The 26,603-nt window shown below is 33.1% G+C and overlaps 1 protein-coding gene across 1 annotated transcript in view; it reads left to right on the top strand.

Moving 5' to 3' along the window:
• The window catches only part of LOC122787923 (dynein beta chain, flagellar outer arm-like), a 5,188,001-nt gene that overhangs the window by 4,311,159 nt on the left and 850,239 nt on the right, over nt 1–26,603 (top strand). The window contains exon 89 of the mRNA XM_044054850.1: nt 14,667–14,851. Coding sequence (XP_043910785.1) covers nt 14,667–14,851 — 185 coding nt within the window. The remainder of the gene's footprint in view (nt 1–14,666; nt 14,852–26,603) is intronic.

Here is a 26,603-nt window from a genome sequence, read left to right as displayed (position 1 = left end):
TGCTTTTTGTTATTCTCACTGTAACAGTACTCTTCCAAGCAAAGTTGAGGCCCTCTCTACCAGGGCTTTGTCTACTTTTGTAGCTTTTTTGGAATGGGGACAACTTTAGAAGTATACAAAGGCAGCAACTCTGATCATCTGGAAATACCGTTACTAAACTAGATTCCTTCTATGGATCTAGAGGAGGCTTTGTGGAGACTGTTCTCTGTTGGCTACTGGACTGTGATCATTCTTCCTTCTCCCTTTCTATCCTGTGGTACTCATTCCATCTAGCTTATGCTACTGCAACTGTTATTAAATGATAAACATAGCACAGCTTTATAAGTAAGTTGACCATAACAAAAGATGTTCATGCAATATCAACACCCTCCCTCATCCCTCTTTCTTTTGCTATTTTTATGCCAGGGAGTGGGATTTTTAATTACTACTCTTCCTTTCTGGCAGAACTCTTTGTTCCTTATTCTTAGGTAAGAAAGCTCTAAAGTTTTGGAGCTCTGGTAATTGACATCATACTTTTTGAACTGTACAGTGGCTAGTGTGCAGGGAAGGTGCTCCAAAGCATTAGAAGCTGGCCTGCTGCTTTGATCCTTGGCATTATATCCTATAAAGCTTAGGCTACTACAGCAGTGCTCTATTTGAACATCTGCTGTTATGGTAAGTTTACTTAAACTACTGTACTTTCCCTTTCAAAAGAGAAGCTAGAAACCAAAGTTGCCAAGGTTACATTACCTAGACAGCTTTCAAAATACATTTCCTTTATTTACTCATCCAAAGTTTTGACCTTGCATCTAATCCCAAAGTTAATTTGTAGAAATCCATTTTAACCTCTACAGCATTTTTCACACACTCCACCCTGCATGACATCTGTGCTCCAGTTACTTGGTCAACAGTGCATACCTTCATTGAGCATTGTACATTTGACCTTATTTCAAGGTCTAGAACTACCTTTGCTTCTACTATTCTCAAGAGTATCTTGCCATGAGGCCACCCAGGAAGAAAAGTAGCTAGGAAATCTGTCCTATCAATACAGGTGGAAGGGCAACATATGATACAAAATGTATGTACTTACTATAATGATAAATCCTTGTTGTCCCTTTCCATCCTTCCCAATGTCTTGCTCACCAACCTCCAGCTAAATTGGCATCTTCCTTATTGGAGGTACTGAGCTATCCTAAGCTGGGAGCTTTACTTCTTGACATATTATATCCAGTACCTTATCATCCTATTCATGGGCAAACTCAATTGGAGGCAAGAAAAGAAGCACATAATGCTACAGAAGATGGGAGAACTTTAGCACTGGACAAGCATCTGTGGCTTTGATCCAGTGTGATGAGGATAACCCAACCATCAAACTGGATGGAGAATAACAAGGATCTATTGTTATAGTAAGAGCATAACTTTCATTATTTGACATTTTGGGGACTGTCTGTAACCTCAAATTATTTTTTTTCATCTAGACCAAATATCAGCATTATGTCTTTTCTAACAACAATGACACCATTATGCCATTCAAATGAGTCATCTTATATGGAAAGATTTCAGGTACTGAGCTTATATTTCCTGGAACAGAACCTTCCAAACGGAGTGAAGGTTGGAAGTTTTTAACTATCTTCTTTTTCTATGGGTTTTTGCCAAAACCCATCAGAATCATCTAATGTGGAAAACCTCTTTATGACTGATTAGCTTGGGTACTAGATCTTCAAGTGTAGGTAGAACAAAGCACACTGCCAAAGCAGTATCATTAATCTTCTTCAAATCAATTCATATTCATATATTGCCATTTTTATCACTGCAACTATTGGAGTATTCTACTTATTCACTTCACTTACACTTTCTACTACAGAAAGTTTTTGCATTTTTTTATTCTGTATGACTGCTTTAGGTACCATGGGAATGGATGTGATCATGCCATATAAAACAGTACTTGGCTTTAATTTACACTTTACTTGCTGACAGTTAGGCAAACCAACTTCACAAAAGACATCAGTAATGACTTATTATTCTGGCTATTAAAATCCTCCTCCTGCCCATCCTTACTAATTCATGTTTAACCCTGCATGTGCCCCTAATGCCAGCCTTCCACCTTACCTTAGAAAAACCCTTTCTGTAATACTACCATTGTTCAAACAAAATAAGTTTGAATTTGTAGTACAGTTCTGTTTAGCATATCACAAAAGGAAACTGATAGAACAGTTATCTGTGGCAGGAAACAGGTAGAAATAGAAAATAAATGTTAAATGTACTGAAGGCTTTCTGAATGCTGAACAACACTTGGGTAGTATTGTAGACTGGAAGAGAAAAGCTCTGAGGTAAGGTTAACAATACTGAAGGATGGAGTTTTCCTTTAAACCTACTGAATTTCATTGAAATATAGAGAGAAGCAATCTTATAAGAGTAGGTTTCTTCAGTGTGAATTACAACACACTCTGAATTCATATTTTTTTAAGATGCTGAGATTTTGCTGCCATTAACCCTCCATGGTCGGGGGAGGTAGTGGTTGTGGCCAGCATGGCTGACTTAGAGCAGCAACTGGTGAAAGTTCTGTGACTGAAAGCTTTTCTCTGACAGAAAATATAATGCAAAAATTAAAAATTGGAAATACTTGAGCTAATTTTATGAAAAGATTTATATTTTCAAGTTCTTCAAAAGTTGTAATTTTCCTGCCAGAATTTCACTTGCTTGTTTAAGAGAAAAGAGACTCCAACATGAGACACAGAAGAAATGGTACTTAGGATTCTTGTGGTAAAAGACATGTTGTCACTAATATCTAGTATACATAATGTATTACTTAAAATGGACAAACTGGATACTAAACTATAGAGTTTCAAAGAAGAGTCCAGAAAGAAGATGGAACATTTAGAAATTCTTATGAAGCAACAAAGTATACAAATCACCATTATGGAAGAAGTTTTAAATGATCAAGAATGGAAAATAATTGAAGGTGAATGTCCAACTGAATTTCTTTTAAAACAGTATAACTGACTGATAGATAAAGTTGATGATTTAGAAACTAGAATGAGACAAAGTAACATTTGAATTTATGGTGCAACTGAAAAGCATGAGAGAGACAATATAACAAACTTCTTAATAACCTGGCTACATAACAAATTAAATGTACTTGAAACTTTATCTTTTGGAACTGAAATGGTACATAGATCCCTGAGGGCACCATCAAAGAGGGAGAACTCACTACCATGTTCAATTGTAGTTAGGTTTATGTGTAATTTAGAAAAAAGATCAACTATTTAAAATGGCATGATCCAGCCAACCTGCTGAAATAGGTGAACATGTCAGATTTCACAATGTTTATACCAGTAAAGCAATGAGTAAAAAATCCTGATTACCACTGATTAAAGAACTCAAAAAGAACAATAGTAAAACCAAAGATCTGAACAAAAGAAAATATTTGACACACCAAAGGAAATATCCCCTTTTGTTAAAAAAAATAAAATCCTTAATAATACTGAAGAAATGGATTGGAACAGGGTATTCCGGGAGAGAGAGCTGAATTCCTGGAAAACTGCTTCTAAAATTAAAAAGCTTAAGAACAAATGACTTTTGTTCTCTGATTGCAAGACTTTTTTCTTAAACAGTAGATTTACCCTTTAAATACAAGGTTTGTATTGGTCTTTAAGCTTGAAAACATATGTAAGTCTGCATTTATTTTTTAAGCTAAACATTTTTGATAAGGAATATAACTGGTTAATTTTACTGTTTTACTATATTTACAGTAAAAGACAATATATTTAATTTAACTAAACATAAATGTATTTGCAAATGTTAAGTCCTTCATGTAAGAGAATGCCATTAAATTATAAGCAACAGAATTAGTAACTTTAAGACTGTACAAGTTAATAATTTTATTTTATTTAACTTTGCTTAATATGTACATTACTGGGTTAACTGAATGTAAAATCTAAGTAATATGTTAAGTAGAAGTGTTAAAGTGCTGGTGATTTCATTTTTCTTTGTTCCTATGTAACACATTCCTTTCACATGTCATTTATGAAGCAACTAACACTTAAACAAGGTTAAGAACAACAAATAAAATATTCTAGTTGTGTGAAAATGCTTGATTCTTGCTTCCCACCTCCTCCTTGAGCTGTTTTGAAGAAAATCTAGGTCAACGTTTACCACTGATGTCTGTGAAAACAGGAAGGAACTTTTTTTTCTTTTTTTCAAGTATATATGTGAGAAATCAACTCAAAATAGCATTTTAATATTTATTTAGAAGTGAAGAAGTGGTGAAACAAAAGTTATAGTAATGTTTTATATTCAGCTGTTGCAGACATATAATTTGCTTATATTTTGCTGAATGTTAATTGCTTATTCTGTAGTGTTATTAACTACATATTAATGGAAAAAAGTAAAGTTAGATGTTTCTTACTGATTAGAACAGTTAAAAAGATTTAAGAAGACTGAGAAACCTACAAAGGAAATTAGCAACTAATATGTGTGTGTATGCATATATATATATATATATATATATATATATATATATATATATATATATATATATATACATATATATCAAGAGTCAAGATTGCTTGTAATACTGGAATTAATAAGATCTTATGAATAATATGCAAATGGCCAAGGAATTAAGTATCTACTGTGTAGGATTAATAAAAGATGAGTATTAGTATGTTAAATATATATATATATATATATATATATATATATATATATATATATATATATACATACTATAATCTCTAATACAGAGCTGATGATTAACTCTTTGTTGAGAGATTTTTAGAAATTCAAGTTATATAGAATAAAGTAGAATATTAGTAGGCAAATAAGACAGAAAAAATATTTTTTAAATAACAATCTGCTTTTAAGAATATGTATTACATGTATCTGCATATGGCAGAATTGTGAATTTACAGGATCTCATATAATTTACATAGTAGAATAGAGTGGGACCTGAAGAGATAACGATATCGGTAAACTTACACGTGAAAGGTAATCTTATTATACTAAACTATTATACAAAGGAAAAATCAGTGCACATATGTATTTAGCATACATAAAATATTTGAAGATATACCAAAAGCTGAAATGTGAAGCTTTGTCATTTGAACTCTGAAGCTTTTTGAATACTGAATGTTGTTAGATTCAGTGAGAATACCTGAAATAACTGATTTGATAAGCCAGAGCTGAAATTTGAGTGTTATATTGCTGAATCAGTATATCCATTTTAATAGAAAGTAAAGTAGATTTTTCAGTATGTTTAAACTTGGGAAGGAAAAATGGGATTTGAATTAAACACATTGTAACTTTTAAATACAATATAGACTGTACTTTTTGACTACATGGAAATAGCAAAACATTCTCTTTGACCTCAGTAATGTACATATTTTTCTGAATTAGTTTAATAAGCTAAAGGATTTTTAAATATTTTGACATTTATCATGTTAAGAGTGCTACACATTTCTAAGATATAGACACTTGTACTCATAAAATTAATTCAGAGTATGCTAAATACATATGTGCATTGATTTTTCCTTTGTATAATAGTTTAGTATAATAAGATTATCTTTCACGTCTAAGTTTACTGATATCGTTATCTGTTCAGGTTCCACTCTATTCTACTTATTTAGATATTTAGTTATAAATATGTTAAATGAGTGAGTAATTTAGAAATATTTAATGGATAATTTATATTGCTATTACACAAATAAGTATGTAGTACATTATTTGTTGGATTCATTAATATATGTGATTAATAGAAGACGGTTATTCAACTTTATGTGGTAATGGAAGGAATTGTTTTAAATAGCAAAATATATAACTAAGTTAATACTCTCTTGTTATTTTTAACTTATGTTAATTACTTGTAAGTCACAGTAGCTTTTGGCTTGTTATTTGATGAATTCTTAGTTATCGGTAGGTAGAGAGACACTATAGTAGTTTTTCAATTCGATAGGCAAATTAGGACATTTGGTATCCATGTTATAGTTGTAGATTTGCTTCTGTTTTATTATTTATGAATTTTAGTAGTTTAGTTTGTAGAAAGGAAGAATTTAAAAAATGTGGAATGTTAAGATAGTGTTGGTGGAATGCATTAGAGTTCTATATACAATTAAATTAATATGGTGGATAAGTGTGTCATATTACTTTTTAAAAGAAATATTTTTAAATACACAGTATGGGTAGTTTTAATCTATTATCTACTAATGTAAATGGATTAAATAATGAAAATGAAAGGAAGTAAATAATGAGATATCTAAAATTACATAGAGGGCACATTATATTATTGTAAGAAACTCAGTTGATAGATAAAAATATGCAATATTTAAATAACTAAGATTATAAAAGAGAGTAGAGATACTCCTGTACTTTGGAGAACATCTACTGTAATGCCTAAGTCATGAAATCCATTAATGACTCCAAAGGAATATATACATTTGTAATTATTAAATATAATTCAAATTGTGAACACTAGCTAATTTTTACTGGATCCCTGAAATAGGTGCTTGATTGTCTAAGGATTGCTTAAATTTACTACAAAGTCATTGGAGGGGTAGTACTATTTTAGCAGGGGATTTTAACTGCATGTCTAGTATAAAAGCTACAAGTGAACAGAAGAAAGCTAACATTTTGGAATTAGCTAAAGCACTAAACAAATGGTTTAGTAATAATAATTTAGTTGATTTAATAGTAAACACAGAAAGTAAATCATTGTTCTTTACTTGTTATTCTTATGCACATGGGGAGCAAACTAGAATTGATAGGATTTATGCCTCTATAGATTTATTTAACAATGTGAATTATTTTAAAACTAGTCCTTGTTCTGTATCTAATCATAAAGCATTAAGTATTAATGTATTAATAGATATAAGAAAATGTCAGATTATTTATAGAATTCTACAATAAATGATGAAATTAAAATAATTTATGAGTTACCTTGAGAAATAAATTGATTTTTTATCATTGAATCCTAATGGTCAGGATAGTAAAGTCATATTATGGGAATCCTTAAAAAGTCATATTAAACATAGAATGGAAAGATGAGCTACTAATAAAATCAAAGAGTGGGATAAGAGTGTTAAAAATACAAAATAAATGACAAAGTGAGGTTTGAACAATAAACAAAGAAATTAGATAAATCTGACGTCATTAAAAATTAATGAGAAAATGTCAAACAATTGGAACACATAAGGTGGAGATAACTTTAGGAAACAAATTGCACAGGTATGAGATGACATACATAGATTAGTTAGTAGAAGTAAGATGTTAAGCAAAACAACATAAATCTATAATATCCAAAATCCTCACACTGACATGCTTACTTCAGACACAGAGGAAATGCTTAATATTTAAAAAAATATATATGAGCATTGTATTAAATACAAAAACAATAATCCTAATGATTTCAAATAGGTACTAATAGAGTTAATGACCAAACAATGTCTCTGTTGACTAAGCCCATTTCCCTACTTGAATTTAAAGAAGTTTTAAAAAAAGGGAAAATGATAAATATCCATGGTTAGATGGTTTAAGTATGGAATTTTATACTCTGCTTCCATTAAATATTTAACAATTACTGAGTGATGTTTTCAGGATAATTCAGAATGTCAAAATAATACCTCCCACATGGATTTTTTTTGTAATATCACCTATACTTAAAGAAGGAAAGGATAATATGTTTCCTCATATAGACCTATTCCATTATTACATGTAGACTATGAAATATTTACTTCCAGCTTTGCTACAATATTAATAGATATAGTATATTAATTAATAAAGATCAAACAGGATGTATAGTCACTAGATTAACTTATGATAATATAAAAATGATAGTAAATTTTTTTTAGATTTAGCAAAAGGAATTAACAAGAAATTGGCCCTAATTAGCTTAGATATCAAGAAAGCTTTTGATTCTGTGATCAGAACTGCTTTAGAAGCATTTGCCTTTCCAGAACAATTTTTTGGAATATTAAAAACCTGTATGGAGAGTCCAAATGAGATATTAAAATTAGATCATGCATTTGTCAAGGATTCACATTAAACAAAGGCACAAAGTAAAGGTGTCCCTTGTCCACTCTGCTGTTTGCATTGGTTATCAAACCCTTAGCTAGTGGTATAAGAAGAAATTAAAAAAAATGATGGATTCTCAATTAACAAGGATTGACAATTTTTAATACAGTTTTTTTTCCAGATGGTATTTTACTAACTATAGGAAATTTAAATTATCTTGTTAAAAATTGAATGAATGATTTTTGCTTTTGAGGCTAGATTAGAATATATATATATATATATATATATATATATATATATATATATATATATATATATATATATCCAATAGCTTTAATACTCGACAAAAAAACTTTAAAGAAAATGGAAAATGATGTTAACTTTATTCTTATGGTATCTTAAAAAGGTGAGAATTGCTTATAGAAATCATATAAGATTATGGCTGTACGGTGTTATTAGCTTTTGAGATTTAGAATCGTATTCTTTTGCTGCAAATTTTAACTCTGTTATACCCTGGATAGACTCAACGTATACTAGTCAATGAAACAAACATTCAGAAGCAGATTATACTGAATTCTTATCATCTTATCAAATTCTTTTTTTTTTCTTTTGCTTTCCCATTACACACACCTTTAGATTTAAGGAAACTCAGAAGAATGTTAAAATAAATTAATTAAAAAGGAATGGATTAGTATTACATTCTGATTGCTTTGAAAAATGAAAAGTTAATCTCCAGAATATTTAACAAAAGGTTATACATTGGATGAATCTGTTAACTAGTTAATATTATCCAGCAAAAAGAAATTAAATGAATAAGTAGATAATATGAGTGAAGAGGAACAGTATACTATTCCATCATTATACAAAAATATGAATCCTATCATCAAAGGTAAATTAATCTACAAAGGAAGCTCTTCCAAGTTATTTAAGTTAATTATAAATAAGAACAATAATAATAATATAATTCTGATGCAAAATTCTGGAACATTTTAGATAGTCATGGATTGAATGACTCAAAAGATAGTAAGAATAAAGATTTGTTACATAAATCAGTTAGTCAAACTTCTTCAAGTTTATACTGGCAAGTTTTTATGCGAAAATATATGCATAGAATGTTTTTTACTCCCTATAAAATCTCTAAATTTAGTAAAATTACTTATTTGGTTTGTTGGAATGTAATAAAGATATAAAAGCTGATTGGACACACTTTTATGGATTGTGAAAAGTTAAATGTATATTGGAAAGAAATTAGTATGTTTTTAAGGGGATATGGTCTGATAATTTTTCTTTAACTAGATCAGTAATACTAATGAATGTTCCACTTCCTGTAAAAAACAAACAACAAAAAATATTTTGGAGTCTTTTGCATGTTCTTAGAAAAGTTATTACAAAAAATTGGAACTTGAACTCAGTTCATACCTTCAAAGAATTAAAAAATTTAACAGCAGTTCTTTGTTAAACTGAAAAAGAAGTGATCAGAATAAGATTTATAAATCATACTAAATACAACCCTAAACAATTTTGGACATCCATTAAAGAAATCTTGCATCTTGGCCAAAATAAAAAAAAATAAAAATTCAACACAAACCCCTCTATCAATAACTCATCACTCAAAACTGCAATACAGTCCAACACTTGTTTTATACATAGTATAGCATCTCTAACTAAGGATTCCACAATGTCTAATCCCAACACTGCCCAACAGCTGCATATCACTACATTCACTTTTTACTTCAAACCTCTGTCTACATCCAATATAAAACTACTCTTAAACAAAATTAAACTGCACTCTTCTGCAACTGATGATCTTCCAAGCAAGTACTTAAAATAGCAACCAATGGCATTGACTATCAAATCTCAATCCTTATAAATGGGTCAGTCCAGGAATCACACATTACCTATCTCTGGAAAGTCACATATTATCTGTCTGCACAAAGAAATACATTTAATATGTATTAATACCTTTAGACCTATAGCAATCTTAGCTCCCTTCTCCAAAATAATTGAAAAATTTATTCAAAAAACAGTTGCTAGACTATCAACTGCAGGAAGAACTCCTATCTGCTATACAACCTGGCTTCCATCCCTATACAGATACATTCAGTAAAGCTAGAGATAATGGCAAACTAGTCTTTTCCATATTTCTAGACTTGTCTAAAGCCTTTGACACAGTTTGTCACAGCAAACTTCTACTTCAAATGTCCTTACTAGGTCTCTCCCACCCCAACCTTCTGTGGTTCAAAAGCTACCTATTCAGTAGGTATCAGTCAGTAAAAGGACAGTCCTTGCTCTCTCTTTACCTGCCAGTCACCACAGGTGTATTGCAAGGCTCTATCCTTAGTCCCCTCCTCTTTAACATTTTCACCAGCAACCCTTATACATCCACGCAGCAGGCCACTCTAATACAATACCCACATGTTTTACTCTCATTTACACATCTGGCAACATGGTATATACTGAAAAAAAATACTCAGGAAGCTTTAACAGCCACTGAAATATGGTTTCTTAACTCATAACTCACACTTAGCCTAAGAAAAGACCAGCCTACTAGGTTTTCCCCAAATCCCTCTCTCATTAAAAACCAAAATTTAAAGTCCTCTCTCCTGATAATACAACCTTTGAAGTCACTTTTCATAGTAAATTATTAGGGGTGATAGTAGATGATAATTCTACATTCGACCTGCATATATAAAATTGCATAAGAAAAACTCATCAAAAACTTGGGATGCTTTACACGGCCAAAAACTTTCTCACTAATGCAGCTAAAACTATACTTGCCACTATTTATTTGCTTCCTACACTTCTTTATGGTACTTCCATCCTTACTAACAGGCTTCACAAAAATTAAAACTTGAACAGTGCTATAACAAAGATGCTAAATTTGCAGCAAATACCCCTTTCAGAACCCACCACTGTATAGCACTGAAAAGCCTAAATTGGTTACAACTGCCTCATCAGGTAACTTGTACTCAGCTTTTTTCCACCTATAACATTATCCAGCATCCATCTTCTTATCCAGTACTAAAAAAGATTCTACACAACAATGCTCCCAGTCGGTCATTGCGATCCCTTGACCAAAACCTCCTGTCTGTATACAAACCTGTCAAATCTGCTGAGCATTGTCCATACTCGTACAAGGTTGCTAAGGACTGAAACTCTTTACCTGTATTCATCATGTCAATAGCCTAGTTTTCAAAACCACTCTGGAAGATTTCCTAGCTAAAATCTGGCTCTGTTCTTGCACAAAGCCAGGATAAACTATATTCCTAAATGTGAACAAGTACATTTTCTTTCCTTATACCTCCTTACTCTCTTTTCTTTTCTTACTTCTTTACTTCTATTAAATTTTCTTCCCTGACTTTATCACTAAATAACCATAAAATTATTTTTCCCTCACTTTATATTGCAATTCCTCTTTGTATTAGACTAACTGACCTTTAATGTCTCTACAAACAGTTTAAAATTTCTCTAGGTATTAAATGATTGTTATATAATTTGTATCTATTCTTAACAAATAATTTATATTATATCTAGCTTATAATTATTTAAACTGCAGATAGTTGTGTGTTATTTTTGAAGATTGTAAAATTATTGTTCATAAAATGTTTTGTAATAATTTTGAGATTTTTCTCTCCGGGTCTCTGCTGAAATTTGGTATGTACCCAGTTGGACTTTCCCAGTAATCAAATGTCAACAAACAAATAAATAAATAAATACTAACCATTTTCGTGGTTGGGATAGCCTTGAATTATTGCTATTTAAATAGCAAGACTCTTAATGTGTTAATTGTGTAAGATTACCTTGATGATTCACTGTATTCCTAACATTGTATAACAGTATGTGATGTTGAATGTCTTACTTTCTAAATATATATTGTAAATATGCTAAATAAAAATTTTCTTAACTAATCTCCATGTTCAGATCATGCTAAATTCCATAAATTTTGAACTGATATAATGCAGTGGATCTATATTAGCATATCGAATGTACTAAATAGCGAAAACTATTTAGTCGGTCCGATACTGTCAAAATGGCAAAATAACGAAGACACGGAACATCAAATTTTTTACCAGGGAAAAAATTTGATGGGCCATCTTCGGGACTTTGCCATTTCCTCCACTATGGTGTGATCTCGGAGTTGATATATTTAAGTAGGGGGGTGTGGGGGGCACAGCTCCCCACTTATCTTTATGTTTTTTTGCAGAGCAGTGAATTTTTTCCCTGGGAAAAAATTCGCTGTTCCGTATGTTCGATATTTTGTGGTTTAGACATTATAGGTACGATGAAATAGTGTTTGCTATTTCATCATTGTTGTATCTTTCGGCTTTTCCCAGTTAGAGGTTGCCACAGAGGAACTCCGTTCCGCTAATGATTGGCAGTAGATTTTTACGTACCGAGTTGCCAGCCTTGACGTACAACCTTCAACAAAGGTATGCCCACTCACGCATGTCTCCACACAGAAGACGCTTTAGCTGAGAATCGAACAGGACAATGTCTTACTGTGAGGCGACAATGCTACCACAGCACCACCACCGCAGTCGTATGACAAGGTAATATAGACGCAATGCAGTTATACATCTTCAAGTGTTTGCATTATTCTTGAAAAAAGAGCTTATTTTTTAAAAAGATTTTCTGGTTGAATTAAAGTTAGAATTATACCCATGAATCATATTATTATCCATTTGATTATAAACTGCAGATGAGGATGTCACTTCAAGTGTTTGTGTTTTATAAACAAGCTAAAAAAGGACAGCCATGGAAAAAAGTTCTTTTAAGTGTTATCTAAACTACTAATACCTACAATGATTACAGTGAGAACAGGCTGAAAACAGGTGTTTTGGAACCTGCCCCATGAAGTAAGCGTAGTTATAGATAGGTGTTACACCAAACTGAGTCACTTACACTGACAGCAAGCCTTTCGGAATCAGGGCAAAATTACACTGAGAGCAGCTGTTTTAGAATCTGGTCCTAAACTTCTAAGAGATGTATATAGATCCTTTTGAAAAAAAAAAAAAAAGAATAAACATTTCAAACAATTGTTAATATTTCCAGACTCATAAGGATTAACAAAGAAATGTAAATAGTAAACTATTCAGCACAGACAAGTCTTTACAGTGGACAGTGGTGACATGCATTAGATTCTAGGTCTTAAACTGGGGTTTCTAAATCAAAATAAATTCAATACATATTAATTTTTTATGTCCTTAAACAATTTTCATTACCTCAGTAACCACTCTGGCTGAACACATGCTGCTGTCATGGTATGGGAACTGTGGTGGGGAACATCATCCATGGTTCCAAGGCATATAAAACATTACGTGAAACACACATCACTGGACACTATTGTGAGTGTTTGGCTACTTACAACATTCATGGGACCTGAGTATTAAGGGCTTTATTGGTGGCAAATTGTGTGCCTACCAAATAGATGACCCTCTGGAAAGTCATCACTGCATGAAATGCTGGTAAATGTCACAGCTGGACCAAATGATGCTTTAAATATAATACTTTATTCACTGCACACTACCCAGCAGCTGAGGGAGTGTAAGTCCTTCTTTTGATATAACAGAACAATTGTGATACAGATGGAATCTTGATAGCAATGTGATGCTGTCAGTGGCCCACAGAACCTCAAGGAAATGGGCTATGATGTGGAATAACCACATTGTGCATGTCCTGCCCTTTGCTGTGTGTGAAAGAAAAATATGTTTCTTCACATTCTGAAGCATCATGTGAAGGAACTGAAGTAGGATTGTAAGACTGTTGCCTACAACACTCCCTTTGTGTCCATTGTTGGATGCTGAAAGATCCCCACAGAATAGTTCATGCTGTCCAAATCTTCTTTCCACTGGGATAGGCATTCCACGCTCCACCTTGATTCCAGAGGTTTAATAGATTACAGTGTGTGTGTGTGTGTGTGTGTGTGTGTGTGTGTGTGTGTGTGTGTGTGTGTGTGTGTGTGTGTGTGTGTGTGTGTGTGTGTGTGTGTGTGTGTGTGTGTGTGTGTGTGTGTGTGTGTGTGTGTATCTTTTATGAGGAGGGAGGGAGACTTAGTTTGTATACTTGGCTGAGTCTTTTGTTTACTCTTTAAGAAACTATGCACTCTAAGTCTAATAAAAGACTTTGCTGAAAATCTGTCAGCTTCTGAGGAAATATACCATTATTAATTTTGTGATAGCAGGTAATGGCATATTTTTCGTACACTTTCCATTGAAGAGAGATCTGCTAGAACATTTCTTATGAACAAGGGAGAATTTGTGATGGTTTGTACTGTGGTGGAGTGTGAATGAGATAAGGCACCTTCAGTGATGGTACACAGAAATTATATATATATATATATATATATATATATATATATATATATATATATATATATTTTTTTTTTTTTTTTTTTTTCTTAACTTTTGGGCTATTAATCCATTTCAGGTTCTCTGCACAGCAGCAGGAGTACTTGACTTAGGAAAGTGAAAGTGCCTCTTATGGTATGACATTTGCCATTTTGAAAACAATATCTGTAACAGACTTTGAACTGATAGAATGTTTGTGATATATTAAACTCTATGCAAAAAATTAAGGCAGCATGAAAACTTGTGCTTTGTGAAACAGCTGACATACCTTGTGTCATAAAAGAAAAGGAAGCTGACATGATGTATAAATATATATATTATTTTAATTCCTAGCAATTTTGTCATCCTTTGATCTGGTGAATGAGGAAAGCTGGATTAAATTGCAGGATCTCCCTGCATTGAACAGCAGCCTTTGTTTTGGTGCCTGCATTCTCCATGGAATAATCTTCATGTTGTCATCACTGTGTGCATTTGGAGTGCGTCAACTGTATCCTGCAGGCTACACTCAGCTCAATCAGGTTAAGTACTACTCCTAGGCTTTTATGTATCCTTTCTCTAAATTTTAATCAAAGGAAATTCGGGTTATTTGTGCTGTGCAATAACTGCCTTTGTATATGCTTTTGTAGAATAATAGCAAGTTCTAAAATATGGTGTCTTAATCCACAAAGGTCTATTTATACATAACATTGTACTCTACCAACAGGCAGTTCAGAGCTGTTTTAAATTTTAAATTTAGCCGCAGAAGAAGCCTGACATTAAATGCATTACCTAAGGGAATGCAGTGTCGGCCACAGTGGTGCAGGGGTTAGCATTGTTGCCTCATCAAGAGGTTCTCCAGTTCGATTCTTGCCTGGAGTACCTTCTGTGCAGAGTCTGCATGTTCTCCCTGTGGTTGAATGAGTTTTAAAGACATGCAGTAGATGTGTGTGTGTGTGTGTGTGTGTGTGTGTGTGTGTGTGTGTGCGTGTGTTTGCTCGTGTGTGCATGTGTGTGCACGCGCGCATGTGTGTGTGTGTGTGTGTGTGTGTGTGTGTGTGTGTGTGTGTGTGTGTGTGTATATGACATCTCTGAAAGTTCGGTGCTGGCTGACAATTCGACACCATAAAAACTACACTGCCAATCAATCTGTGGACAAGTGATCCACTGTGGCGACCCCAAATAGCAGAAGCCAAAAGACCTAAGGGAATACTGTCATGTTAACAGGAACATGTTATATAGAAGTTCTGTTTAGCCGTTAGCCTACCTGTAAAAGTAGGTGGAGTATCAGAGTTGAAACAGCCTAATAAAGGGCATTATGTTTTGGTATCTACTGTCATTTATTAACATTCAGCAAAAATGTAAATAGTTGTGTTTTTTGTGATCTACAGTTTCCAGAACTTGGGTGCACAGCCTACAATATTTTTAATTTTGTATCATTTAGATTACTAAAGATGTTTTCATTCACCAACACTGTGGTACATACCTCTCAACTGTCCAGATTTTCATAGAATGTCCAGCTTTTTGCTTCATATTTTTGGTCTGTTTATAAAATTTGTGGGTTATTTTCTGGCAAATCATGGAAGACTGAAGACCTTAAGTGATGGCACACATTTGAGTTTTAGATTTCATGTCTTTAAGAAAATGCATTCAGATTCAAAACCTGTTATTCTAGCAACTGTATACATTTATAGGAGTAATTTTTAAAATTTGTCCCTAATTTTGGGCATTTGTCCCCCAATTATTTTTAGTTTTGTACAGATTTCTTGTACTTGAAGGTTGAGAGGTATGCTGTGGTATATGTGTACCATACATATACATACACACACACACACACACACACACGTGTGTGTGTGTGTGTGTGTGTGTGTGTGTGTGTGTGTGTGTGTGTGTGTGTGTGTGTGTGTGTATATACAATGCTATGGCTCTCCCTTCATCCATAATGGAGCAGTATGTCTTGGAATGTGTTGAATAGTAGGGCTGCTTTTCATAGAGGTGATTTGTGCCATATATAGTTCACTTGTCATGTCCCAGCAGATCCACTCTGGGTATACATGTAGTGGAATGCATCATAATATCTTTGCATCATAATTAAAAAATATCCACAAATATTCTACAAAGTGCATTAATGCTTGGCTACAAAACACATTACTTCTAAAAATCATTTACTCAGTAAAAGTGTTGATCACAATGTTAGTTTGGACTGCATGAAAATGTGGGAAGGGAGAACAGAGACTGTGAATGTTTGCAATAAAAATACCAAAAACTGTTGAAAGATCATTATTGCATTATCTTTGGAGCCATACTGTTAGTAAATCTGTGGACTAAAGTGTGTTTTCATTAATTCTGCAATACATACTTTATCATATTCTGTGCCATGGCATAGCCAAATCCTATCACAAAGTCAAAGAGCATAAAATGGATAGCTGATCTTGGATGGGATGCCATTCCATCCCAGGATGTACACATACAATCACTACATGACTACACTGCATTTACATCTATTTGGAATGTAGAGAACTGCACTTCATATAACTACATGTGGAAGAAATCTGTAACACCCAAAGGGAGACCTATACAAATACAGGGAGGATAGGTGGGCAACATAAAAAGACACCCTACTGGGAGACTAAATGAGAGAAACGAAAACCAACTCCAAACTAGTAAAACACAAATAAAGCAACAACAGTGGTTTCACCAAGCCACAAAAAGGAACAAGTAAACAGTTGTATCCTTTTTAAAAACCTTGTTTATTAGCACTTTTGTCCAACTCCAGGTGAAATTCTTCAGATAATACAAAAAGGGTCGTGAGCTATATACATATAGCAAAAGTTCAACCAATTAAAAACCATCATTGAAACCATCCCCCAAATTAAAGCCACATTACCCAAGTGCAAAAATATAGCATGTACTAGAACAAAACATACATATGCATATATTTATATATACAATGCTATTAAAATTACCAACTCAACAACCCTTAAAAAATTGTTAATACTAACATATATCTATTTAAGACTTTCATTTCTAAAATACAAGCAATTGAACACATTTCATTCAGACCTGGCCATTTGAATGTATCCAACTGCAATTGCCATAACAATTCCTTTTTCTCCATCATTAGTTCTGAAGGGGCCCCTCTTAATCCTCTTGTCACCTTATCAATGGCCATATACTTAAAGATGTGGTCTGAGTTTTCCCCAACATGTTTGGCTAAAGGAATTGTTAACTGAACTTTTCTTATTGCATATTCATACTTATAAATTCTATCACGTAACCTCCTGTCAGTTTTTCATATATAATATGCCCCACATGTCTGGCAAATAGCTATATAGACCACACCTTTACTATTGCAATCAGATTTATACTTGAGACTATAAATTTGTCCATTTATCTGAAAAGTTGTACCCATTGTTAAGGTCGTATACTGTGCTTTTTGTTGTAAATGCCCCTGTTTTTACATTGGGAAGACAGAGGAAACTAAAAAGCCGTATTTATGAACATCTTAGATTAGGATATTAGATTGAAAAAGGAGTCTAATTCCCTAGCAAAGCACTGTAACAAGTTAGTTGGCCACACTTTTAAATTCACGGTGATTGAGTCCCTTCAAATTAACCCTAGGCTTGACCGTGGCCTTTGCTTATGGAAAGAAATGAAGCACTATAGCAACTTAGAACCGATGCAACACAATGACCAAGTTTGAATGAGGCCCCAATTACCTGCTTTCTAAAATTAAAAGCACTTGAGAGGTGATAGCATGCTATTTCTTTATATTTAGGTTTTGTATAATTAGGATTGTTAATTTATTCTATTTTAGGGTATACTTGGGTCCCAAAAAGAAATAGGAATTTAAAAGTTATATTGTATAAATTGTATGTGTTTTAGATGGTTAGAGTACTTCACAATAGGAGACATATGTTTAGGTTTTTAGGTATATTTATGCATATGTATATTTTATATATTTATTTCTTATATATTTTTACATTTGGATACATATATATATATATATATATATATATATATATATATATATATATGCATACATTTATTTTTTGTTTAATATGTGTTATAATAATATACACAGTGGTAGACTGTGGTTCTGGTTAATTGTCCCTTAGGGGTGAGTTTATGTCATATATTTATGTACTACTATTTTTAAGTTTTCTTTTACTTAATGGCCTTGCAATTACAGGACTGAGGGCAGAATAGAAGAATAAATGTCTTCATTGACTTTTTTTTTAGTTTCTTCTATCACTATATTTAGATTTTCAGCAGCTGGTAATGTGCTTGTGGTTACTATATGTTTTTCCACCTTGACTGCCCCAAATTGTAATGGGAGGTCTCCTTATTATGTTCTTAGTATGTTTATCTACGTCTGAGTAGATGCAACAGTATATAAAGTCAGACACTACTCAGATGGGAGACTTTATTTCATCTACTGATTCAGTGGCTTCTTCACCTTCTGTCACATCTTTGTTTGCTGTGATTGCCTTCTCTTTTCTATTTTGTTGTATGCTAAGCTATGTCTGTCCATATACTTCAGCTTATTTTTTCTTATCACCACCTTTATAATGATATATTGCATGTTTCTAGCCCTGATATCTTTTTTCTGTGTATGTCCTGCCAGAGTTGGCCATAATAATTCAGATATGGCCCTCCTAATCTGTTATATTATGGCAGAATGACCTTATCTTAGTCAGTTCACTCATTGTACACCTCAACATTTTTTGGTATTTTTTGGTATTTGTGGCTACTCTTTCATAATGCACTGAATCATTGAGGGTTCGTAATTTTCTGAAACATTTTCTCTGTTGTCGATTCAGTGGCTACAATTCTGACTTGCAGTGCATTCCCTGAACCCCCCCCCCCCCCCACACACACACACACAAAATGGTTTGATGGTACATTGAGGCAACGTTTAAATGATGCAATTTTTATTTATCCTCTGTTGACCAGTTTAGTCCCAATAGGCTAGTAGCATCTTTTCAGTGGAGACCTGAGATGACATTAATACTAATAGGGGAAATTTAGCCAAGCATTAGGGAATGTCCCAACACTTTGGAGGTGAGGAAGTGAAGCACTCTCTGGAACTGTTAGGTGATGCTGGAGGGCTGCTACTGCAGTTCCAGGAATCCCTTGATGGAGGAGAGTGCAGCAAAGCTGGAGAGAGGAACAGAAGAAAACTTACTGAAGGAAGGAAAAGGCGAGAAAATAACTATCACAGAGTGGGAAGAAACAAGTGCTATGAACCAGCCAGAGCCAAAGGAAGGAAAAGAAGATAGATGGAATGACATGGTAGAATAGTACAGGAAGAAGAAGAAGAAGAAATTGAGAGGTTGGAAACACATATAACTGCTGATGAAGGGAAAACACTGGAGATATTCTTAGCTGGTGGAATTGTTTTCAGGGTTTACCTCTGCAACAGTTTTTTTTGTTTCAAGAAATATGTTATGTAGATGCAGGAAGGCAAGGAAGAATGGAAGGAGGAGTTAAGAGGGGACAGACATTTGCAGAGTCTCAACAGCTAGAAGAAGATGGCCAGTGGTAAGAATAACAGGTAAAAGTGATGGCAGTTTGAACAGGTGTGACATTATGGATAGTACTATTTTTCCATTAGGATTTAACATTAAGGACATTAGAGCATTAATTATTTTAGAAACTGAAAGTTTTGGTAAAGTGACAATTGAATGCTTTAACTTGCTGAAATAAATTAGGCTGAGACTGAAAATAATGCAATAGCACCATGAAGAGACTATTTCAGAGCTTGGGATTAAACTAAAAAAGAAGATAAATGTGCAGTTTAGGACATCAGATATGGATATGCATGAGTTAAAACTGTTTTTTTTTAATTCGTTATGTAGTAAATAAAGTATGTGACATTAAAAAAAAATATGTGATGAAAGAAATGCATGGACTTGGGGGTTTAAAGCGTGGGCAACAATGGGTGTTAAGAATGGGAAAATTCAACGTATTTCAAATATAATAATTGTGAATGCTAAGAGAAGATTTGTTATGTACTGGGTCAACCACCAACATGTTATTTCTGTGGGGATGAAAATTGTTTAGTACAAGACTGTAACAAACAAAGGTATCACTAATGCAGGTAGAGGACACATACAGCAAAAAAAAAAAAAAAATGCAAGTCTTTTTTGTAGGAAATGTAAAGAATTTTGGACACTTCTGGTTTGACTTTCCCATATTAGAAAAGTAAACAGTAGACGAAGAAGAAAGTTCAGAAGAAAGCCATACAGCAGAAAATATTATTGCAGAAGATGTTGAAAGAGAAAGTGGTATGGGAGAAGTGTATACTGAAGAAAGGTTAAACGATGAAGACGTATTTAGAGAAGAAATAGTTCATCATGAGATTATTAATACACAGGAAGAGAACATATTTGCAATTTTAGAAAGTAAAGAAGAAGAGGGAGAAATTGCGACAAGAGAAGAACTGGTTAGTGAAAAATAAATTGGTGGGAGACTTAAGAGAAGGAAATAAGATTAAATGTAAACAGCATTAGAAATGATATAAGAGGTATGGAGGTGGTGAAATGGTATAAGAAAATACAAATAGATGTTTTTGTTTTGCTAGATGTAACAAATAAGAAAAAATGGAAAAGAATACAAGCTGTATTGAAGAGGCAACTTATTTGGAAATTAGATGTTTTGGAGTAGGAATTCTTACAAAAAATGAAGTAATAATGATTTTAAATGCAACAGTAGTGGTACCAGGAAGGGTAGTGATATGAAAGTGAGACAAAAATGTATGTGATTAATAATGATTTATGCATATACTACTATGATGTGGAGAAAGTTGTTTGAAGAAATAAAAAAAAATGTGTTAGAAAATATGCCAGTAGTAATGATGGGAGATTTTAACAGTAACCAGAGGACAGAAAATGAAAAAAAAAATAAAACAGGATATTAAGATGTTAAGTGATTTAATAAAACATGTAAATTTAAAACTAGAAATGAATAGAGAATGGACATATAGAAAAACATTTTTTTTAAACTGAAATTGATTATATAATTCTAAAAACATGAAAGAAATAATGGGGGCAGTACAGATGGCAGAGTTTTCAGATCATAGAGTACTATGGGTAGAAAAGGATAAGACAGTGAAATAGTAAAGGAGATAAAAGAGATAAAGAGATTAACCACAGAGTTTAAATAGGAGGAAGAAATAACAAGAGAGAAAGAAATATTAAGGAAAGATAATGAGACAATTTTATAAAAAATGGACACAGTGGTGGGTAATATATAATCAAAAGTATAAAAATGTTTAGAAGTGAAAGGAAGAATAAGATAAGAAATGAGATGAAATATAACACATTTTTACACAATTATGAGAAGGAAACAGAAAAAGTAAGTGGTAAAATAAGGGAAATAGAAAAAATATGCATGAAATTAACAGAGAAAAGATGATGTTACACGAAAAAAGATTTTGTTTTCTAAATCAAAAGAAAGAGGTGGTTTCCCTTTATTTAGGAAAAGTAAAATGAGATGCTATCTTAGATGGCCAGGAAATGTAAAATGCAAAGAAGAAAATATTATGGAAGTAGTAGAATGTTTTGTGGAGAAAATGTATGAAATAAAGGAAACTAATGGGTAAGATGATTGGAAAATGAAAAAAAGTATCTGAAAATGTAAAAATGTTTTGTAGAAAATGATATATAACAATAGAATAAATAATGAAGGTGATAAAAGAAGATAATAATGAATCAGCACAAGGATTACATGGTATAAGGTCTGAGTATTATAAAGAAATTAATAAAGACAAAAACAAAGTTTTTAAAAAAATATACATGAATGGTTGAAAGGATGTATAACGGAAGAAGACGTGGTGGAGCGATAACATTTATATGGAAAAAAGGATGTAAGAAAAGATAAAAAAAAATGGAGGCTCATAATAGTAGAGAATGCAGAGTATAAAATATTTATGAAAATACCACAAAAAGGGATTGATAAAGTATTGGATGAGGTTGTAGGAGAATGAATTTATGGTATAAACGGAAGGAGGTGAAAAAAATTATAGTCGAAGTAGTGGAGATGATACTGAAAGAAAATAAAGAAGTAAGACTGATAGCATATGACATCGCTAAAGGCATTGATAAAGTAAGCCATGGAGCAGTTTTGCAAATTTTAGAACCATGTGACATAGGAGAAGATATATTAATATAATAAAGAAACGTTATGAAAATTCATGTGTGCAAGTTATGATAAATTGATGAATGGGAAAAAAGTATTAAGAGAAGAGTAAAACAAGGATGCCCTATAAGTATGTGCTTATTCATATTAGTAATAAATATAATAGTACAGACGTGTATGTATGAAATAAAGGAGACAAGATGTGAAATGGAAGGAAAGGTTACATTACCAGTATGTATGGCATATGCAGATGATTTAGTTCTGATAAAAAAGGATGGATAAATGAGATTGTACCAAGGATTAAAAACCTGTTAAAAAATGGTGGTCTGCAGTTAAACAAAATGTAGTGTAAGGGGATTTGATGATATAAAAATAAATGGAATATATTTCACAAGAAAGGAAGTAAAGATCTTGAAAGTGGCATTTGGTTAGCATGAAAGTGTTATTAGTCAGTGGAGAGAGATAGTGGAACAAATAAAAACAGTATCGGCTTAGTGGAAATGTTTTTATATATCATTTCAGAAAAAAAAAGACATATATGCTAATTATGTAATAATCAGGATAAATAGCACATTTAAGGGGAACATATGTGTTTCCCACTCAAATGGAAAAAGAATTATTAGACATTTTTAGCTTCATTTAGGGTTTAAGGCTGCATCCTATAAGAACAGGAATCATTTATAATAAAAAATAAGGTGGTTTGAATTTAAATAATCCAGTGGTATATTTAACATATATGCATTTATTTTTGAGTAATGAAAAAGCTTAATCAGAGGAAAAAGAAATAATATGTAAGATGATATATGAAAAATATTATAAAAATGTGTGGGAAGAAAATGCAGGGAAAAGAAAAAAAGGGACAGGATGGAAGAAAAAAATGTGACAAGAATGAAATTCTGGAAATTAAAAGTAAATGAAGTTGATGGGATAAGAATGGTATAATATAGCAATAAACCATGCCTGCGTGTGGGTAATGCTGGATTTACCCACAGTTGGTGTGGTTTGGTCACGAGAGTGAAGCCCAAGTGGCCAAACAAAGCCAACCTTGAGTAAATCCAGCATTACCCACACCCAGAAGTGGGTTATTGCTATTATACAATGACATTATTTAAAAAAAAAAATAATTACTTTTCTTAAATATTGGCATTGTATATTGCCTCCTTGCTGCCCTTCCACAGCTGTCTGGTATTCTGCAGCAGTTCTGATGTACTGCGCATGTGTATGCCTATGCAGTATGTCAGAGCTGTGGGCAAAAGCAACGGAGAAAGCAAAATCTCCCTTGCTTTTTACAAACTATTTTGCTATGTTAAATGGGTTTGACATATCGAGACAGCTTTAAAAAAAGCAACGGAGAATCTCTGTTGCTTTTTTTAAAGCTGTCTCGATATGTTGAACCCATTTAACATAGCGAGACAGCTTTGAAAATAGCAACGGAGAAAGCAAGATCTCCGTTGCTTTTTACAAACTGTCTCGCTATGTTAAAGGAGTTTAACATAGCGAGACAGCTTTAGAAAAAGCAACGGAGAATCTCCGTTGGTTTTTTTAAAGCTGTCTCGCTATGTTAAACTCGTTTAACATAGCGAGACAGTGTGAAGCAACAGAGATCTTGCATTCTCCGTTGCTGTAAAAAAAGAGTTATAGTAATGGAAAAAGTCCGGGTGACCAGACATCTTTCCATTGCTATAACTCAGATTTACAACATGCACGCTGACCAATCAGCGTGCATGTTTTTGAATATTAATAGGGGGTCGTTGTATAATATGATTTTAGAAAACATTTTTGTTGTATCCATGGAACGAATTATAAGATGAAAAAAGGCAATAAAATGCAGAAGAAAAAGGTTACAAAATTTTTAAGAAGCAGAGGTACCGGTCAAAGGGAATGTGAAACATAAGGTGGTGCAGGCAAAAAAATGTGTTGACTGTATTGAAGATGAAACATTAAAATATTGTATTTTTTTTTTTCCTTGACTGCAAAAAGAGTAAAGACTTTTGGGAAAAGTTTTAAAATGAACATATATGAGAAGGACTTAAATATATAAATATGAATATGATATTATACGTGAAGTATGAAAAAGTAAAGAAATGTTATACTGATAGACCAAGTACTGTTTGTGACAATATGGATGCTGTGGGAAAAAAAAGATGTGAGAGTACATTATGTAATAAGAAAATGGAAGATGATGATATATTAGCTGAAATAAGAAGATAGTTGTGTAAGAAAGGGTGGAGATAGAAGGTACATAGAAAAATAATGAAAAAAATAGAACGGTTTAGTTAAGTTCTTTTGTGTAAATAATTTATCCTTTTGTATTGATAAATTGTAAGTAATTTAAAGTATGAATGTAGAAAAATGGGTGTAAATAATTGATTTTTTTAAAAATATGATATAAAATGAATGTAAATTTTAATAAAGCACTCTGAATCATTTTGATAGGTGCCATGGCATCTTTTACATCCATCTAAGCTACCACTAACTCAGGCAGATGGGACTTCTGTTTAACACCTCACCTGAAGGATGACTCACTGAGGAGTGCAGCACTGTATTGCAGTGGCAGCAACTGATTGACCTGATGTGGGAATAAAACCCATAGTTTTCTGCACCAAAGACAAATGCGGTACCTGTTGCATCAATGAGATTGTGACATATGTTGAAATATAGTCTCACCACATTTTCTGTCTTTATTCCAGTAATTTCTCCATATTTTCTACTGACAGGTGTTAACTGTTTGAAATGTCAAGACCCTATAGAGTGAGTCCTGATATACTAAGACTGAATGGTTGAAAGATTAGACTTATATATACCAAGTATGAGATGTAATTTCACAGAATATTCCCTTTTCTCTGAGGTATGGTGATCTTAGAGTTGGTATAAATTTGTTGAGAGGGTGTGAGGGCTTGCAAAAAGAAGCTTTAAGGAGAAGAGCTATCCTTGAGGTTCTCATGTGTTTTCTGTCTTTTTTTTTCTTAGCATATCGGCCCTTTGAGTACTAGTATTTCAATAGGGAGCCTTGTCTGCTTCTTACAGTTCACCCAGTTTTCTTTTCAACTCATTAGTTTTAGGCTTTATCACCACACCCTTTAATTTCCCCATTTTATATATATCACCAACCCTTCTGGCAGTGTAATGGATTAATGAGTTGCTTCCTATTGTCAGCAGTATAGGGTTTGATTCCTCTACCTCTATTTGCCTACTGTGCGACTCTGAACATTTTCACTTTACCAGACACTGCTTCTGGGTCACGCTTGAAAAGAGGCAGTTGTGTCCTATAGGCTTTCCCTGTTAACAAATTAAAAACATGTAAAGCATGGTGTCAGAAAACCATCTGATAACTGTATAATAACATGTTGATTGGTACCCTTTTCTCCATCCTCACCCCATTTACACAAACCCCAACTCAGCAAAAGCTTTGTTCATTTAAGTCACACTACTAGTTATCTGAAGGAGGTACCCAGAATTACCACAGAATCTATTTTAAAATTCTGCTTCAAACAGAAGTGAGACTTAAAAGCTTATAATTTCACAAATGTTTCCTAAATTCAGCTTTGTAAAAGGTTACTAGTGATCTTACTGCAGAGGTCTAGAGTGGGTAACAAGACAAGTCTTCCTGGGGCCTGAATTCAAATGGAATTTCCTAGCTGGGCTTTTCCAGGCAATAAATGTAAATACCTTAGTAAATGGTTAAATAAATAAACAAACAAGCAAGCAAACATTTGAGATCTCCTGTTTTGCATTCTTCAACTTAACATAATTTTTCTATCTTTATTCTAATATTTGGAAGTACTCAGATCTTGCTTGCACATTCTGTGTCATCATATAATGGGCTAGGAGGTCCTGCCTAAACGGTGTGCTATTCAGTATTGTAGTCAACAGAGCATGACCTAAGACACCCACTGCCATTGTCTATTACTGCTTGGGCATAGAGATCAATGTGAAAAACTGCTAAGTATAAGTGCTTCAGCCCAGCCGGCCATGGTTGAAGAAAGGAGATAGCAGCTGTTGAAGGTGCCCAAAACAGGAAACAGCAGTAGAGTCTTTCATTCATGATCTCTGGCAAGTGCCAGAGCAACATCAGAAGTGATGGAGTAAGTGGATAGTCAGTGGCAGCATCTTCTACCTGTAAAGGTAACAAAGAAAGTGTCCTTGTCGTCC

Source organism: Protopterus annectens, chromosome 13.part0 (genome assembly GCF_019279795.1).
Source record: "Protopterus annectens isolate FY-2018-M chromosome 13.part0, PAN1.0, whole genome shotgun sequence".
In the NCBI taxonomy this organism is placed as follows: Eukaryota; Metazoa; Chordata; order Ceratodontiformes; family Protopteridae; genus Protopterus; species Protopterus annectens.
Note: the sequence above shows the minus strand (reverse complement) of the source record. Positions and strands in the feature narration are given on the sequence as shown.